Genomic DNA, 19,821 nt, shown 5'->3' with positions numbered 1-19,821 from the left:
TGGGTGATCACGATATAATTTTCTCCGATACCAAGGTTCTTTGCAAACCCACAGGTTTTTATCAGAGATTTGTTCACGAGGCAATTCATATCTACAAACACAGACACAATTTCAACCGAGAAGATGGTTTCAAATTAAGCAACCATTGGAAAGATGTTCTAAATCAAACCAAACATTAAACTAATTTTCATTAGTACAGTATATTTTTTCAAGCAATGGTACCCCAAACTTTCGCAGCACAGGCGGTTGCATTGCCGTCTCCGATCACTGAGCTGCACCTTTCATCATGCTAAGTCTGCCAATCAAATGCTAATTTTTATGCTAATTCCTTTGTCAAGGCACCCTAATCCCTCTCATACAGCTTAAAGGTCGTGGTCTGAGCTTGGCTCTGTTTCACTCCAGCGCAGTCTTCGAGACAGTCTGGTCCCTTCACCTGATGAAGGCCGCTTGTGTTGTGGCCGAAACGTTGTGATTTTTGTTTTATTTTTTTTACCTACGTGACTTTACCGAATAGAACCAAAGAGTGAAGATCTCACAGGTAGTGATCCAAGTTGCAGTTTATTGGCGATAGCATTCCAGACCCTGGGGGCATCTATAGCAAAGGCCCTTCCTCCAGTATTTGTACGGCAATAAGGAATGTGAAGTTGGTAAACGAGCGAAGACCTGAGGTCACATTTGTTCTTTGAAACAGTGAGGAGATCCAGTTGGTAGCCTGTGGAATTTTTTTTTGTAAGTACATCGATAATAAATAAGATCTGATGCACAAGCCGTCGATCATTAAGAGATGTTAAGTTTGACCCAATGTCGAGATCACAGTGGTGGGTCCTATTTGGGCAGTTCAATGCAATTCTTAAGGCCGAGTGATAAATTCAGTGAAGCTTCTTCAGTACAGTACTGGGGGCTGATTTATATAACACTGTTTGACCTCCAACCATCTGTGAAGACAGTTTGGGTGCGAGAAGAGAGGTAATTCTTTAACCATTCTACTGCGTGTTTGGAGAAACGGAGGCAACTTTTTATATTCTTAGTTTTTTCGGTAAAGTCACGTTGAAGAGAAACAACAAAATAACAAAATATATAAAACAATAAAAAATTCTCACGACGTTTAGACCATAACTCAAACGGTCATCATCAGGTGTTATTTTGTTGTTTCTCTTCAACGTGACTTTACCGAAAAAACTAAGAATATGAATTACTGCAGTCACGAAAGCTTTAAATCAAAATTTGGAGGCAACTTTGTTTACTAAGCAGGGTGTTGTGATCCACTGTATCAAAGGCTTTGGACAAGTCAAGAAAAAAACTGGGCAGTACTGCTTATTATCAAGGCTGCTGTAAATGTGATTCAGAGAGTCTAATGCAGTAGATGTGGTGCTGTATTTTTTCGGAACCCAGATTGGTTTCGATGTAATAGATTGTTGTCGGACAGGAAACTGCTAATTTGGTAGTTCAATAATTTTTCAAAAATTTTAATCAACGGGGACAAAATTGAGATAGGTCGGTAGTTATTTGGATCATCTTTAGGGCCCCCTTTGGGAAGTGGACGAACATAGGAATGTTTCCATTCTAGAGGTACTGATGCTTCTTTGATGGACCGGTTTAAAATCATGGGCAATAGGTTTGTATATTAGGTGATGTTGTATATGTAGGTTATGCAAATTTGATGAAAAGAATGAAATTTATTGAGTTTTGAAATTTGCATAATTCTTGCGAAATTATGTTAATTTGTGTAATTATGCGTATAAATTATGCTCATTCGAGAGATAATCGTATTAATTTATGCGAGTTGGGTGTGGTTATGTTTATGACAGCCTTTATGATCATCAGGCCCCGCCTCGTTGACGAGGATCGGTTATCAATCGGTATAATACAATTATTCTTGCTTTAACATTTACCGAGTATGGATTAGTGTGTTTATGTAAGGTCACCAAGTTCATATCTCATCGCAGAATACAGTTCATATGCATAAATCATAGGAAAGAAAACACCACAACTTCAGCATTAATCAATTTTATTTTCTAACTAAACTTTAACTCTAAAAGATGCAACTCTCGGCTTGGAATTTGCAGTATCAACACAGTATCATCACGACTGCGATTTTTCACTTTGATAACAGCACATTGATTAATTCCTCTCCCGCGCAACGTGAGCAGTTGGTGAGAGAGAGTTAATAACATGCATATTCTATTCTAAACAAAAACCTTCACTTTATAATATGCAAATTCGTATATTTGATAATTGCCCACACCGTCCCGCATTCATTTATAGATCCAAAAGCCTTCAAGGCAATTCTTGTCACGTTGTTTCACTTTGGATATCAGAGCAATTACTTTTTATGCAGCGTAACACAAACACGTGCGGCAATTATGAACGAAAGGTACTTAAGATCATACCGCGATATTCATACGAAAAGACAATCAAAAACAGTTATTATTCTTAAAGGCACAAATATCAATAGATCCATCGGCAAGATTATATGATTACAGAAATGGCTTGGAGTGAGGGCGTGCGATGGTGTGTGCACTTTCCCCTTGAGATCCTTATCTTGGGCCAACTTTTAATTAATTATGGACAAGATCGCCTGATAAGGAAACCGGTTGGACACGCTATTCTACCCCATTGAGCGTTGTTCCATGGCGAGGTGTCAAGGATTAATTCGTATTGATGGATCTGTTGGTAATTTATGCGATTAGAAGTACAACCCAAACAAAAGCAATAAGGAGGAAAATTATTACTGTACTTATAAACGACGGATGATTATCACTTGGTCTGTCGCGATGCTTCTACAGTCACTGACGGTTCACGTCCTGAGGAATAGGCTTTATATTCTTAGCTCTTTCGGTAAAGTCACCGAAAGAGCTAAGAATATGAATTACTGCAGTCACGAAAGCTTTAAATCAAAATTGAATAGGCTTTAGTTAATGACTTGTGTGTGTTTTGAGTGATATGGATTGTGGGGAGTAGGTCAATGTTCGGAATTATTTCTTTGCGTCAAGCAGACGCCTGGTTGGCCGTGTGGTGGGGGGAGCAGTGCATCTTACGTATAGTTGATTCTTATTCAACAGTAGTTGATTCGATTCTCGCTAGTTGACGGAGTGGCACGATGCTGTAGTTGCGGCGCTCGGTCGGTAGATGGCGATCACAGCTTGCCGCAGCTGTTGTGGCCGTGCGCCGGCGTCGCGATGGCCGGCTGCCAGCGATCACAGCTCGCCACAGCTGTCGCGGCCGTGCGCCGGCTGACAGCGATCACAGCTCATCGCAGCTGTCGCGGCCGTGCGCCGTGTTGGACAATCGGTAGATGGCACTTGTCTGCTGGTCGCTGGCGATGCACGTTCGCTGCGAGGTTCCCTTGTGATGGTGCTGACTCGCACTGCGTAGCCTGTCGCTAACCAGCGAATCTCGCCGTTCTGGCGATCTGTAGAGATTTCTTCTGCGTCGGTAGGGCTGGTCTTCTGATGGTCGCCGTCTTCTTCTGCTGCTGATGAGTTGAGCTGGCCCGCTGCTGATGCTGATGCGTTCTATCTTTATGCCAAAATCTCTCTCCTTAGCTCCTCCTCCTTGTGTGGGCTGAGCTCCCTTTGATCTAGCTGTGTGTCGTGTGGTGGGTGTGTGCGTGTCTGTATGTGCGTGCATGTGTGTGTCATTTATGACATAGTTCCGTTGTTGGCTTCCTCGAGCCATAAACCATCAAAGGACATAGATGCTTCAAAATCGTCTCGAAGGCGTCCCTTAGTCTGGGCGTCCCTTAGTCTGTGTTACACAATCTGGAGGGAGGGGCGAGATTCCACCCCCTGCGGGACATTTTCTAGCGCACAAAGGAATTTAAGGTTTTTAAAGTTAACATTTATCCCATCATGGTTTGGCATCGTACCACTCGCATCTATGATTCTGTCTGTGATTCAAGGTATTTGGTTTTAGTTCCACGAGGAGATGATGCTCTCTTGAGCGTATGCATATTCTGATCATGTGTTGCAGGAAGACAAAGGTGGCCGGGATACTCTCTTTTTCCCTGGCCCCCGGTTTAACATCGCTCAAGTATCATGTGGTTTATGTTCGACAAGACCGTGATTCCCCGTTATCCTGGCCTTTCCTCTGATTTTTTTTATTAATTTCGTCATTCTGTGTGTGTCTTATCATCTCATTTTATTTCCGATATCGGCATATAGTTTACGGTGGATAGCGTTAACATTAATCTTATATATAAAATTCTCCGCGCGCGTGCTTGCGAGGGAATTGGCTCTCGGACCGCAGGGTTCGCGAAAAAAAATTTTTGCCAGGCGGCACGCCCCGGGCCCCCCGCTTGGCATAGGCTATTCCGTTTTGCCGTCTGTCACCTTTAAAGTGGTTTAATTAACGATGTAGTGCGTTTTCTTTATTTATTTATATACTTCCTTTTACCGACCGGCTCGCTACTGCGCATGCGCGAAACGCCAACGCGAGTTGTTGCCCCTGGCAACGCACAGACGGCGTCGCTGCAGGGTGGACGCCATTTCTCATTCAAAATGCAACAAATTTATACGCGACGCTGAGGTAAATTCATCAAAGTGTCACGTCCTCTTCTCTCCCCCTCCACCCCAATGTTGTGCACTTACTATTCTAGGCTCGGTAGATACTAAAATGATAGCGATTAAATAGTATTATTGAGGATCGATTATTGAGGATCGATCATGTTAGCTTAATCCCGTTGTTGCATTTTGAACTTTTTAACCGTGGTTTAATAGCAAAATAAGAGGCAATTGTCTAAACTCTTGGCGCCACTATGTCGGTGGCTCACGGAAGGGGCCCTGGAATTTCTTGGAGTGTTTCCCACCCCCCTTCTGTCTCCTTTAATTGGGTTTATTACCTTTTATAACCCATGTCTTGGCGCCCCGTTGTGTGTGTGGGGAGGGTGGCCCTTTGTAATGGCCTTTTCACATCCTACATCTGTTGTTTTCAGAGAGTCTGGTTTGTGTTTCATTCATTATTCCAGTTACTACAAAAAAAAATATATCGGTAAATATTCTTAATATTAATTGTGGAAAAAGGGTCGTATATACAACAGTGACCAACAGTTAGCAGAGCAAAGACGGGAATACTCTCTGCTCCGGTAGAGGACCCTTTGAGGTTGGACAGTTGTTTCAGAACATTACTTTCATGGATAGGCTGGAAACTAAATTTGTTTAATGTTTGGACAGGGGTGTAGGAAATTGCATGAGCAGGGGTGACTCCTAATACATTATCAAAAAGGTCACCAGCTTCAGAAAAATGAAGGTTAAAATTGTTGACTATTTTTTGGGGCTCTGAAAAATAGTCACCATTTCGGTTAAGCGCAATGGGCAGATTATCTGTGCTGGATGCCTTTTCGATACATTTGATTGTTTTCCAGAAGATGCTGGCATTGCCATGTGATTCCAGGAGAGTGGAGGAAAAGTAAGCATTTCTTGCATGCCGTATTTTTTTTTACGCATCTATTCCTTAAAATCCTGTATTCTAGCCAGTCATTGACCAAATTACTTTTCTGAGCACATGCCCAAGCCTTGTCCCTAGCTTTCATGAGCTTAGTGATCAAAGGATCAAACCATGGTGAGTGGTTGCCTTTAGTTTTAAATCTAACCAACTGAACATGTTTGTTAAGAATTTGGAGAAACGTGTACCTGAATGTCTCCCAAGCCGTAGTCAGGTTGGGGATATCACATACCTTGTCAATATCCGAGTGAAGCACATAATTAGTAAATGCCTGTATTCTGAAGTATCTCATTGAGTGATTCTCAACCAATTTAGGGGGGGCTTTGGGTCTGGCTGATGATCTCACCCCAAAAATGAAGGAGTAACTACTAAGGTTATTACGCAGAACACCAGTCAGTGTGATATTGTGAAGGGCATTTGTCAATAGGATGTCAAGCAGAGATGACTGTCCCGGATTTTTTTAGGTTGGGTCTTGTGGGGACATTTATTAATTGAAATAGGTTAAATTAATCTGCAAAATTTGTGGCCATGGCCGGCAGGTTTAGCCAATTCCAATTTACATCACCCACTAAAACTATTTCACCTTTCGGGAGGCTCCCAAGAAGCTCTCTCAGTGCAGACGCAGCTTCACCATCCTTACCACTAGGTGGTCTATAGCAGCACACTACCAATATCTGTTGATTATTTGGGAGAGTTATTCTGAAAGCCAGACCTTCAAAGCAACATTTTTTTTAACAAGGAGTGACCTTATTCTAGACTTTAAGTTTTCGTGACTGCAAGGATCCATCTTCTTTGGTTCTTTTGGTAAAGTCACATAGGTGACTTTTCCGAAAGAACCAAATTGAAATTATTAATTTAAATCACGATGTTTCGATTGCAACACATGCAATCATCATCAGGTGTGACAACCACAGCAAGAAATGTTTTACTGGAGTGAAAACTTCAAATCTAGAATGAACCACCTCTAAGGGGAGGGATTCCACTTATCTGTTAGAGCTTTTAACAGACAAGACAAGAAATCACAGCTAATCGAGTTGCTAACCTTCCTCAAGAGATGCCACGATAATAAGGTAATACCCATCGCATTCACACTCACATCTTCTGCTGTCACTTCATCGAATGCTAAACGGATTTTGTTTAAAGTTAGCCTATCACTAATCTCAGAGAGGATAAGAATGCTCCGATTTGAACTCTATAATTTAGACAAGATTCTCTTACAATCACACTTAATATTAACATAAAAAATGTCCCCTTCTGATTGGGACCGTGTTGACAACATGACAGTCTCTTCTGCCAATTAATTGTCAACCAACTGTAAAGCCAACTTGATCGCTAAATTCAACCGCCTGTCAAGAAAGAAGCCAGACCCACACATTAAAAAGTTAGATGTTAACAAGATTGTTATCAATCAGAGTAGCATCCCAATTTCTGACAATCTAAAATTGGTACTAGCTAAAGGACTGAATTTCACAGTTACCCCTAAACATATCCCAGTGGATGATATAATTTCCCAGGTCGATGTGGCCCTCAAAGGCTTGGGACACATCCAAACAGACGTTGCTAGAGCTGAAATTGACACTATCCTCAAAAATGCTAAGAAACCCATTAGCAACATCAGCAAAGATGAGCGGTCTGAACTCGCAAATTTGAAAAGAGGGATGACATTGTCATCCTCTCGGCCGACAAGGGCAATGCCACTGTCATCATGGATAAAACCACATACAACAACAAAATCCTGGACCTGCTCAATGATGGTAACTACTCCAAAATTAATAAAGATCCTACTAACAGCCTAACTACAAAAAACAACAATATCATTATCAGTTCGACTTCTCTAATCGAACCAGTCAAACGGCTCTCCCTAAAACCTTTGGCTGCTAGACCACCCAGATTATATTGTCTTCCCAAGATCCATAAGGAAGGCACCCCACTGCGGTCCATCGTGTCCATGATCAACTCACCTACCTACAAACTGGCCCGCTTTCTGTCTGATACCTTGCTTCCTTTCACTGGCAAGACCACTTCAGCAGTACTTAATTCAGCTCACTTGGTCTCTCTAATCAAGGACGTTTCATTGTCCCCTGATGATTTCCTCGTCAGCTTTGATGTGGTTTCTCTTTTCACCAAGGTTCCAGTACCTGACACCATAGCAATAATTGAAGACTTAGTCCAACATGGACTGAACCCTGATGTTCCTGTGCTGGTTAGGCACTGTCTTACCAACACGTACTTCACCTGGAATGGTACTTTCTACAAACAAAATAAGGGTACACCAATGGGTTCCCCCTTGTCACCAGTGATAGCCAATGTTTTAATGGAGAAATTTGAAACAGACGCCATTCAGACATCCACCCTACGTCCTTCCCTGTGGAAGAGATATGTGGATGACACTTTCATCATTTGGCCACATGGCCTGCCAGCATTGAACCAATTTCTCGACCACATTAACTCATACACCCATCCATCAACTTCACCATGGAAGTGGAGAAGGATGGTAAGCTACCATTCCTGGATGCTTTGTTTGAGAAGAAGCCTGATGGCTCTTTGGGACATTCTGTCTACAGGAAAGCCACCCACACAGATTTCTATCTGAAACCTGATTTCCACCACCATGCGGCACAGAAGAATTCCCTCATCAAAACATTACACCATAAAGCCCACTGCATTTCTGACCAACACCACCTAGCCAGTGAATTGGAACACGTACGCCAAGCCCTAAAGATGAATGGATATTCAGACCGTATTATCCGCAAAGCTGTCTCTCCATCCATGGAGAAACAACCCCCTAAGACTCCGATCAAAACCATGATGTTACCATACATAGCAGGCATTACCAAAAAGATTTCCAAAATTTTAAACAAACACAAGATCCAGGTCCGATTCTGTACAGTACACAAAATCTGTGATCTGATACCATCCATAAAGGATGTCATTCCTGACTTGCAGTACCCTGGAGTCTACAAACTGAGTTGCATTTGTGGTGATTGTTACATTGGGGAAACGAAACGACATGTTTCGGACCGTATTCACGAGCACAAGGCAGATCTGAAACACGGCAGAACTAACTATTGCGCCGTGGCTTATCACTGCTACAACGCTGTGGGCTCCCATGATATTGTTTTATCTGATACCAAAGTACTTTGCAAGCCGTCTGGCTACCACCAAATATTTGTACATGAAGCCATCCAGATATACAAATATAGACATAACTTCAACCCAGAGGGTGGATTCAAATTTAGCAATCATTGGAAATATGTTATTAAGCAAGAAAAATTTAACAGTTCATTGTTGTTCCATCTTTTTTACCGGGTATTAGTCTATTTTACCGAGTTAATTACATCCTCAGCGTTCAGCAGTGTGGCTATTTTGTTGTGAGTGCCACCATCCGTGTTGTTTTTTTAGTGGTAACCGTCGAGGATAAGTAGCCCTATCCCCCCCCCCCCCCCCCCGCGTACTTACAGCCCCAACCCATTTTCCCGCCTCCCTGCCTTGGCGGCAATCGTCGTCGAGTAGTCACTCTTTTATCCCCACTCATACCCCCCCCCTCCGCATACCTATAGCCCCGTCCATTTTCCCCTCACCCTGCCCAGTATAAAACCCCTTGATTCGGGCTTCTCTCTCATTCCAGTAAAAAAAATTATTGCTGTACGATTCGAGCAGAGGCCCCAATCCCACTCATGGCCACCACCAGCACCAGGGACAGCGTCAGTGATTATCTGAACCGGCTCTGGGCCTCCCCTAGGTCGACTCAGCCTCAAATTATAACCTGGTGCGGTGTGTAGTCTACTAGGGAGACAAAAGCGGCCAGGTGGGTGTGGTGCTGGCCTAGAGTCTGTGTGGGCTACACGGGGGAGCTTTGTCTCTGCACGACACAGCTGTGAGCCGCAGCCACATGACTGAGTTGAAGGCGAGCAACTCCACAGGCGTCTCAGCTCGAGAACGAGACACCCGACACATTGTTTAATTTTTCGATAAAGTCACGTAGATAGAACAAAAAAAATACCAATAAAATAATTAATATGAAAATGAAGTGAATAAAAAAATATATTTGTATTATTTTATTATTATTTCTATCTACGTGACTTTACCGAAAGAACCATAGAATATGAATTCCTGCAGTCACGAAAGTTTTAAGTCAAATTTTAATTGTTTAATTAAGTAGTTTAACGATATTCTTAGCGCTTTCGGTAAAGTCACATTGAAGGGAAACAATAAAATAATAAAATATATAAAACAATAAAAATTATCATGATGTTTCGACCATAACACAAACGGTCGTCATCAGTTGTGTCGGTTTGCATTAATTTATTTTTAAACGGTGTATTTATTTATTAATAAAAAAACGTCATCGCCACACGCAGCGATTTGGCAGTTTATTTAGAAGTACTAGTCCATCTATGTTCTGAAAAGAGGAGGGGGGAGACGAAAAATTAATGTATGCTGTCTGAAAGCCACTGTAAGCGTGAACAATCAATTAAGACCTGAAATGGTTTATCAAATCTTTCCAATGATTGCTAAGCCAGAATCCATCTTCTCGGTTGAAATTGTCTCTGTGCTTGTATATGTGGATAGCCTCATGAACGAATCTCTCATGGTAGCCAGATGGCTTACAATGAACCTTTGTCTTGGAAAAGTCAATGTCATGTGAGCCTACTGAATTATAACAATGATCTGCCACGGCCGAGGTGTTGGTCCTACCGTGTTTAAGGTCTGCTTTGTGTTCACGAATGCGGTCCGAGACATGGCGTTTGGTTTCTCCAATGTAACTACTACCACAGAGGCAACTTAGTTTGTAGACACCAGGGTACTGTATGTCCGGAATCACATCTTTTACAGACGGAACCAGATCACGGATTTTATGTAATGTGTTGAAACGGACCTGGATCTTGTGTTTATTCAAGATTTTGGAGATCTTTTTTGTGATCCCCGCAATGTAGGGTAAAGTGATGGTTTTGAAAGGCTCCTCAAGAGGGTCCTTCTTCATGGTTTGAGTGATAGCTTTGCGGATTGTATAGTCGGAGTAACCATTAGCCTTAAGAGCTTGGTGTACGTGCTTGAGTTCACTGCCTATGTGTTCCTGGTCGGATATGTATTGGGCTCTATGATACAGAGTCTTGATGAGAGAATTCTTCTGTGATGGATGGTGGTGGGAATCCGGTTTCAGATAAGCATCCGTATGGGTAGCTTTCCTGTAGACAGAGTGGCTCATTGAACCATCAGGTCTCTTTTTTATTAGGACATCCAAAAAAGGTAGCTTGCCATCTTTTTCGACTTCCATGGTAAATCTGATGGCTGGGTGTATGGAATTGATGTGGTCGAAGAATTGGACTAGAGCAGGCTGGCCATGTGACCAGATGACAAAAGTGTCATCCATGTACCTCTTCCATAAGGTTGGGCGCAGAGTGGCAAGATCTGAAATCGCTGCAACCCTCAAAAACGCTAAGATGCCAGCTAGCAACCTCAGCAAAGATTAGCGTTTTGAATTATATAAATAAAAAAAGAGGGATGACATTGTAGTCCTCTCAGCTGACAAGGGCAATGCTACTGTCATGGATAAAATAGAATACAACAACAAAATTAAAGAATTACTCGACGATGGTAGTTACACAAAAATAAAAAGAGATCCGACCAACAGCCTCGTCACACAAACCAACAAAATATTTTCTGATTCAACCGCATTAATTGATCAATCTAAACAGTTTTCGTTGAAACCTTCTGCTGCCAGGCCACCAAGATTATACGGCTTACCAAAAATACATAAAGTAGATACACCCCTTCGTCCCATCGTCTCTACTATCAACTCCCCCACCTACAAACTGGCTCGTTTTTTGTCTGAAATCCTGCGTCCTTTCACTGGAAAAACCACCTCTGCGGTGCAAAATTCTACTCACCTGGTATCGACAATCAAGGGTATTTCCCTGTCCCCAGACGACCTGCTTGTCAGTTTTGATGTTTCCTTATTCGCCAAGGTTCCTGTACCTGACACCATCGCAATCATTGAAGACTTGGTTCATCAAGGACTAAACACTGAAGTACCCCCCCCCCCCCCTGGTGAGACACTGTTTAACCAATACATACTTCACTTGGAATGGAACTTTCTACAAACAAACTGAGGGCACCCCAATGGGCTCCCCCCTATCTCCGGTTATAGCTAACATTTTCATGGAGAAATTTGAGACTGACGCCATCCAGACTGCCACTCTGCGCCCAACCTTATGGAAGAGGTATGTGGATGACACTTTTGTCATCTGGCCACATGGCCGGCCTGCTCTAGACCAATTCTTCGACCACATCAATTCCATACACCCAGCCATCAGATTTACCATGGAAGTCGAAAAAGATGGCAAGCTACCTTTTTTGGATGTCCTAATAAAAAAGAGACCTGATGGTTCAATGAGCCACTCTGTCTACAGGAAAGCTACACATACGGATGCTTATCTGAAACCGGATTCCCACCACCATCCATCACAGAAGAATTCTCTCATCAAGACTCTGTATCATAGAGCCCAATGCATATCCGACCAGGAACACATAGGCAGTGAACTCAAGCACGTACACCAAGCTCTTAAGGCTAATGGTTACTCCGACTATACAATCCGCAAAGCTATCACTCAAACCATGAAGAAGGACCCTCTTGAGGAGCCTTTCAAAACCATCACTTTACCCTACATTGCGGGGATCACAAAAAAGATCTCCAAAATCTTGAATAAACACAAGATCCAGGTCTGTTTCAACACATTACATAAAATCCGTGATCTGTTTCCGTCTGTAAAAGATGTGATTCCGGACATACAGTTCCCTGGTGTCTACAAACTAAGTTGCCTCTGTGGTAGTAGTTACATTGGAGAAACCAAACGCCATGTCTCGGACCGCATTCGTGAACACAAAGCAGACCTTAAACACGGTAGGACCAACACCTCGGCCGTGGCAGATCATTGTTATAATTCAGTAGGCTCACATGACATTGACTTTTCCAAGACAAAGGTTCATTGTAAGCCATCTGGCTACCATGAGAGATTCGTTCATGAGGCTATCCACATATACAAGCACAGAGACAATTTCAACCGAGAAGATGGATTCTGGCTTAGCAATCATTGGAAAGATTTGATAAACCATTTCAGGTCTTAATTGATTGTTCACGCTTACAGTGGCTTTCAGACAGCATACATTAATTTTTCGTCTCCCCCCTCCTCTTTTCAGAACATAGATGGACTAGTCCTTCTAAATAAACTGCCAAATCGCTGCGGGTGGCGCCGACGTGTTTTTATTATAAATAAATAAATAAATGCACCGTTTACTGATAAATAAATTAATGCAAACCGACACACCTGATGACGTACGTTTGTGTTACGGTCGAAACGTCGTGATAATTTTTATTGTTTTATATATATTTTATTATTTTATTGTTTCCCTTCAACGTGACTTTACCGAAAGAGCTAAGAATATAAATTACTGCAGTCACGAAAGCTTTAAATCAAAATTTAGTTTAACGATTTAAATAAGCAGGAAAAATCTTCTTTGGTTCTTTCGGTAAAGTCACGTAGAATGAGAATAAAATAATAAATTGATAAAATAAAATACGTGACTTTACCGAAAGAACCAAAGAAGATGAATCATTGCAGTCACGAAAGCTTTAAATCGAAAAGCAGGAAAAAGTGAAGATAAAATATTAAATATCGTGGAGCAGAGAGGGAGAGGCAACAGAATGAAAAGAAGTATTCATACTGGTGGAATCCGATTAGCGTTCCCCTCCAAGTTAATTTGAGACAACGAGGTGAGTTGAGATATTGAGGTGAGTTCAGATGAGGTGAGATGAGGTGAGGTGTGTGAGGATGAGGATTTGAGATGAGGCGACATCACCGGAGTCTTTATTCAGCCATCCCTTGAGCAGAGGACTCTTGCCGGTTTGTCTGTCAGCACATTCCAGGGTGTGTCACGGTGTATGGAAATAAAACCGGAAGTGTATTGTACTTCCCTCCCTCACATTCAGAAGGCTTGCTCCTGTGTTTGCGTCTCATACACAGCTATCTACTGCCTGAGATACAGCCAGAGACTGCCTGAGCTCCAACCAGCGTCCATCTCTGAGTGAAGCCACGGGGCCATGACAAGTGTAGCTTCCAGCGGTAGCGAGGCCCCAGGGGAGTTGACCTGCACCATCTGCCTGGACGCCTTCTGCTACCCCTGCACGCTCAGCTGCGGCCACTCGTTCTGCCTCACGTGCGTGGAGGGCGCCTGGTATGCGACCAAGTCCTTCTCCTGCCCACAGTGCCGAGTGACCTTCCCTCAGAGACCCCAGCTGAACAAGAGCGTGACGCTCGCCAACCTGCTGGAGCAGCGCAATGCCACAGATGAATTGACCACCGTGGTCTTGTGTGACTTTTGCAACGATGGCACGACTGCTGCCTCCAACACCTGTCTCAAGTGTGATATGTCGTACTGTGCGACTCATGTAAAGCCTCACCAGGAGAACTCGAAGTTAAGTAGCCACATTCTGGTGGATCCAGCTACGAATCCTGAAGAACGCAAATGCAAGAAACACAGAAAGAAGATCAAGTTTTACTGCCAACAGGACGAGAGCTTGGTCTGCACAACCTGCATCATTGCAGGAGACCACAAGGGTCACGATGTGGCTACGCTGGAGGATGAGCACAAGACACGGGAGGTGAGACGGTCTGAGTGTGTGAGCGGGAGCCCCTCCTGCGTGAAGTCATTTTCAAGTACTAACTGAACAATAATATCCAACTAAATATATTATTCCTCTCAGCTTCCCATTGTTTCTTCAAATTTTAACAACCTTCATTTAATATAAAGTATGCTGAGGTTGTCATAGTGCAGAAATAATACGAAAACAAGTTATTATCAATCCTGTTATCTGACAAATGTATAAATGTGCTCTTAGTATATTTTATAAAACTGAAGGACTTTAATGCATACAATGTTTTCTAAAAATGATGTGAGTGCATATACTGTGGTTTGTATACAAAAAAGTGGTTTGTGGAATAGAGGAGCATTCCCCAAAATGTAAACGAAATGTAAAACGACTGGGACTGCGTGAGCCGCAGTGCTCATCGCTTGGAAGCCTCATGCCGGTCTGTCCCAGTTTAGCGCCGCACTCTACAGCAGGTACCGGGTCACTGGACTTGGTGTTCCAGAAATGTCGCATGATTTTTTCAGACCAAGTATTTCGTGACCGTATTTATATTTTCATCAAGATTCTCTTCACCGAATTTCTCCGACACTCAAGAGAGACATGGAAGCCCCTCCTTGTACCATGTAAAACTAAACAAACTATTTTTTTTATTTTACCAGTTGAAGCTCACAGAGCTATGTAGCGCTTTTTCAGAGGCAAACCTGGCCACAAATGACAACTCCAAGAAGTGGCTTATGACGTCGAAATTCATAGCAGCCAAATACTCTAAACGCACGTTTCTAAATGTAGAGGGAAAACCGGAGGACCCGGACAAAAATCCATGCGACCTTGGGGAGAACAAACTCGAAATATACAGGTGTCAGGGTCGGGATTGAAACCACGACATCCTGTATACCAGGCAAGGCAGATTAACATCTCACGGAGCCTTTTCCACCCACTTCTCAGAGCCCCACCCACTGCTCAGGTAGCCCTGCCCACGACTCAGGTAGCAGTGGAGAATGATTGGTTCCACAGGCTTAGGCTCCTGCGCGTGCTATGTGAGCCCAGCTATATGTATGCTGAACTTCTTTTGCATCAAACGTAGCCAATCTCACTCCAGCGCTGTCCTACCAGACAGTCTCGTCCCTTCACCTGATGAAGGCCGCTTGTGTTGTGGCCGAAACGTCGTGAGAATATTATTGTGTTATTTCATTTTATCAATTTATTATTTTATTCTCATTCTACGTGACTTTACCGAAAGAACCAAAGAAGAGGTAGCCAACCGTGCTTATCGGAGGTGCGGGGGAATGACAACTAAACACATGCTCCAGGAGGCGTGTGAGCTCCTCGCGAAATCGGTTTTCCTGCAGCGCTCGCTCCCCCAGCCTCCATCGCTGCACTGGGGAGATGGGACCGTCACTGTGGAGGGGTCCGTGTGAAGCCGGGGTGAGAGGGGCGCTCAGAGAGTGAGTGGAGTCTGCCCTGGTGACGTCTCTCACAGAAACAAGTGGGAGAGGAGACGCGGGCGGTGGAGGAGAAGAAGAGGGAGGCGGAGGAGTCCATAAAGCGGATGGAGGCCGCTCACAGGGACGTGCAGGTACCGCGTCTGGACCGGACCCTGTGACCTTGTAACTCCACCCTGAGTAGGGTTTGTGATGGAGGACAACTCCATTCATTCACGTGGACTTCCATAGGCTCTGAACACATCGTGGGACTAAAGACTCAACAGTCAATGCGTATTAATACCCAGGACAAGCAAAGAAGTGGTTCTCATCTCCAATGAGGAACTGAATCAGTCGTGGAAATTCCACATTCTTAGGATGGGGGCCTGATATCCCCATGTGAACTGCCACTTCATCTCTGTTATATATCTATTTATTCTGGCCAGATGAGCTGGCACATAACTGTTATCCAGTACATTGGTGGCAGGGTTCATATTAATTATATGTTTACAATATGTATCGCATTGTGCTATGAACCCAAGTCACCTGACATCAACTCCCAGCGATGAAAAACATCAGTAGCGAGAAATATCTGTAAAGCCACAACCACGCAATACACTGAATGCACGCGGTGTGCTTTATACAATGTGTATATTCACGTAACCTATTCACATAGTACCCTCCGATTCAGTATATTGAAATGTGCTATGTGGGCATAAAAGTTCATTTGAATTTAAATAGAGTATCCGACAAAGCATTTAGACAGTTAGAGATAAGGTCACCAAGTTGCATGTCCAGTTCTCATCGGTGCACCAATCTTATCACTGCTCAGTCATGAAACCCAGCTCTCGTGTCTAGTCCCAGCTGGGCTTGTTTTGTGGTAGGAATACAGCTTGGAAGCGTTGCTGATCAGGCAGCTTCAATGATGACCTGTCACTCTGCTCGCATTACACACACCTTGTGCAACTCTCTGAAAAGATGGGGTTCATATTTAATTATTATTTAAATTCGTTATTTTTCTCAGATTTATGATGTAATATTTGCGATTGAGTCCTGTGTAATTTGCAGGGTTATTATAGGGTGACAATTGTATTGTTTATTGGCTATCGAGGCCGTGATGCACAGGAGGGGTTCATCTTCCATCAGGTCACCGGGGTTACAGGTCAAAACGTCTCCCATAGTGTGGGTTGCATGGCCGCAGTGGCAATCCTGTGGATTGATGTTAATGCATCTCTATGGGTCTCGATGGGTCTCTATGGATCTCTGAGTGTCTCCATGGGCTTAGTATACAGTCCATTGTTTGGGTTGTATGACCAGTCACACTGCCCTATATTGACTCAATGGGTCTCTATAGTCTCTATTTGTCTTCATGTGTCTCTGTGTTTCTATATGGGTCTCTATATCTGAGTCTCTATCTATCTCTATGGATCACGAGGTATATCTATGGGTCTCTATAGGTTTACTTTTTTGCCCATAGTTTGCGTTGTGTGGAAGCAGTCCCTTTTCACATTATGGTTCAGGAAAGAGTGGTGTAAACTCCACCTCCCTAAGACATAGATCAACCGTTGCGAGATTAACTCCTTTAATTATTTAATGAAAACAAATCACATGCCCTGGCAGGGATCGATGACCGGGGTGAGGCAGCGAATCAATGGCGAGTTCACCCGCATGAGAGCAGCTCTGGACGAGGACGAGAAGACGACTCTGGCTCGTGCGGCCAAGAAGGAGCGCGAGCTGCTGACCCAGATCGAGAAGAACATCGCTCACTACCAGCACGAGATCGGCGAGCTCCAGGCAGCAGCCGCTCATCTGGAGGGCCTAGCGCAGGAGAGGGACTCGCTCGCATTCCTGCAGGTGAGCGATGAGTCTGCAGTGTCGCTATATGCACAGAGCCCTCGGCAGCGACATAGTACCCTCCGATTCAGTATATTGAAATGTGCTAGGTGAGCATCAAAGTTAATTTGAATTTAAATAGAGTATCCGACAAAGCATTTAGACAGAGGTAAGGTCACCAAGTTGCATGTCCAGTTCTCATTGGTGCACCAATCTTATCACTGCTCAGTCACGAAACCCAGCTCTCGTGTCTAGTCCCAGCTGGGTTTGTTTTGTGGTAGGAATACAGCTTGGAAGCGTTGCTGATCAGGCAGCTTCAATGATGACCTTTTGCTTTGTCACTCTGCTCGCATTACACACACCTTGTGCAACTCTCCGAAAAGATGGGGTTCATATTTAATTATTATTTAAATTTCTTATTTTTCTCAGATTTGTGATGTAATATTTGCGATTGAGTCCTGTGGAATTTGCAGCGTTATGATAGGTGACAATTGTATTGTTTATTGGCTATCGAGGCCGTGATGCACAGGAGGGGTTCATCTTCCATCAGGTCACCGGGGTTACAGGTCAAAACGTCTCCCATAGTGTGGGTTGCGTGGCCACAGTGGCAATCCTTTGGATTGACGTTAATGCATCTCTATGGGTCTCGATGGGTCTCTATGCATCTCTGAGTGTCTCCATGGGTTTAGTATAGAGTCCATTGTTTGGGTTGTATGACCAGTCACACTGCCCTATATTGACTCAATGGGTCTCTATACGTCTCTATTGTCTTCATGTCTCTGTGTTTCTCTATGGGTCTCTATATCTGAGTCTCTATCTATCTCTATGGATCGCGAGGTATATCTATGGGTCTCTTTAGGTTTACTTTTTTGCCCATAGTTTGCGTTGTGTGGCAACAGTCCCTTTTCCATTTATGATTCAGGAAAGAGTGATGTAAACTCCACCTCCCTAAGACATAGATCAACCGTTGCGAGATGAACTCCTTTAATGATATAATTAAAACAAATCACTCGCCCTGGCAGGGATCGATGACCGAGGTGAGGCAGCGAATCAATGGCGAGTTCGCCCGCATGAGAGCAGCTCTGGACGAGGACGAGAAGGCAGCTCTGGCTCGTGCGTCCAAGAAGGAGCAAGAGCTGCTGACCCAGATCGAGGAGAACATCGCTCACTACCAGTGCGAGATCGGCGAGCTCCAGGCAGTAGCCACTCGTCTGGAGGACCTAGTGCAGGAGAGGGACTCGCTCGCGTTCCTGCAGGTGAGCGATGAGTCTCCGGTGTCGCTATTTGCACAGAGCCCTCGGCAGGATCAGAGTTGAGGCTCCTGAATGAAGTTTTCACATTGACTGCGCTTTGTCATGCACGGCCTGAGCTTCCACCCGGTCCTTGCGTGCCGTCGTCCCCAATCACGATGATGTTTGCAATGTAAGTCAGTGTTGGTGCTCATGAGGTCGTAAGCCAAGACTTGGTGGTGTATATTCCACCTGCGGTGTTGCAGTGGGAAATCCACTGATCTCATCGGAATGGAGGCAGAGTCGCAGTAACGCATCTCTCTCTCTCTTCCACAGTGGCACATGGAGGAGATGCACAGGTACAGTCGACGATCACTCAGGACTCGACACACGACAACATGGGACTGAGTGCAAGGCGCAGGCAGTGAGACACTGGCTGTGTGTGGGGATGCTATGTGTGTGATGATGCTGTGAGTGGTGGTGCTGATTGTGATGATGCTGCGAGTGATGATGCTGTTTGTGGTGATGCTGTGAATAATTGTAATGTGAGTGGTGATGCTTTGTGTGATGAGTCTGTATGTGATAGAGCTGTGATGATCTTGAGTGATGATAATCTTTGGAAGAAAGTGACCATGTCTGCTCTGCTTTCACAGGACAGGGAGGGTTAGAACGGCTCAACCCTCAGCTCCCAGCCAAGAGGACATTGCCTCACTTAAAGTCCTGGAGACAACTACTGTCAAGTTCATGTGTGAGTTTTTTAGCGTGAATCATGAGTGATGGGGCCATCTTGACAACAGATGAACCCTGTGTGTGCAAGAGGTCGACTCACCCTCAAATAATTACCTGGTGTAGTGTAAACATCACCACTAGGGAGACAAAGAGGGCCAGGCATAGTGCTGGCCACCCACCCCCTCGTGTGTCGTGCCAGCCTTCATAGATGCTCACGGACAGCACTTGTCCCAATAGTCTGCAAGGCTACACAAGGGATCGATGTCGTTGTTCACATCCCATTCCAGGACCCTACTGAACAACACCATGAGACTCAGTGTAGCGTTCTTGTGTAAATAATCAGCTTGAGTCAGGGGTAATGTTGAGATGCAGTGTGTGCCTGTGAATGTGTATGCGTGGGGGGAGTGGTAACATAGTGGTTACCACACTGCACTACGAACCCAGTTACCTGGGTTTGATTACCCGCCATGGCTAACATCAGTGGCAGGTGATATCTAATCCAGTCCAGGGTCTCTAC

At 44.1% G+C, this 19,821-nt stretch overlaps 1 protein-coding gene across 2 annotated transcripts in view; it reads left to right on the top strand.

Annotated features, from left to right (window-relative positions):
- The window catches only part of LOC116957292 (E3 ubiquitin/ISG15 ligase TRIM25-like), a 36,442-nt gene that overhangs the window by 5,446 nt on the left and 11,175 nt on the right, over positions 1-19,821 (top strand). The window contains exons 2-7 of one of the 2 annotated variants that reach the window (XM_032979360.2): positions 13,467-14,104; positions 15,573-15,668; positions 17,134-17,367; positions 18,369-18,602; positions 18,912-18,934; positions 19,229-19,323. In XM_032979360.2, the coding sequence (XP_032835251.2) occupies positions 13,544-14,104; positions 15,573-15,668; positions 17,134-17,367; positions 18,369-18,602; positions 18,912-18,934; positions 19,229-19,323 (1,243 nt within the window). In that variant the 5' untranslated portion in view covers positions 13,467-13,543. The remainder of the gene's footprint in view (positions 1-13,466; positions 14,105-15,572; positions 15,669-17,133; positions 17,368-18,368; positions 18,603-18,911; positions 18,935-19,228; positions 19,324-19,821) is intronic. The other variant, XM_076055729.1, reaches the window with a different exon arrangement.

Source organism: Petromyzon marinus, chromosome 72 (assembly GCF_048934315.1).
Source record: "Petromyzon marinus isolate PM22_M1 ecotype Great Lakes invasive population chromosome 72, UKy_Petmar_22M1.pri1.0, whole genome shotgun sequence".
In the NCBI taxonomy this organism is placed as follows: domain Eukaryota; kingdom Metazoa; phylum Chordata; class Hyperoartia; order Petromyzontiformes; family Petromyzontidae; genus Petromyzon; species Petromyzon marinus.
The sequence above is the reverse complement of the archived record's forward strand: the minus strand, read 5'-3'. Positions and strand labels throughout refer to the sequence as shown.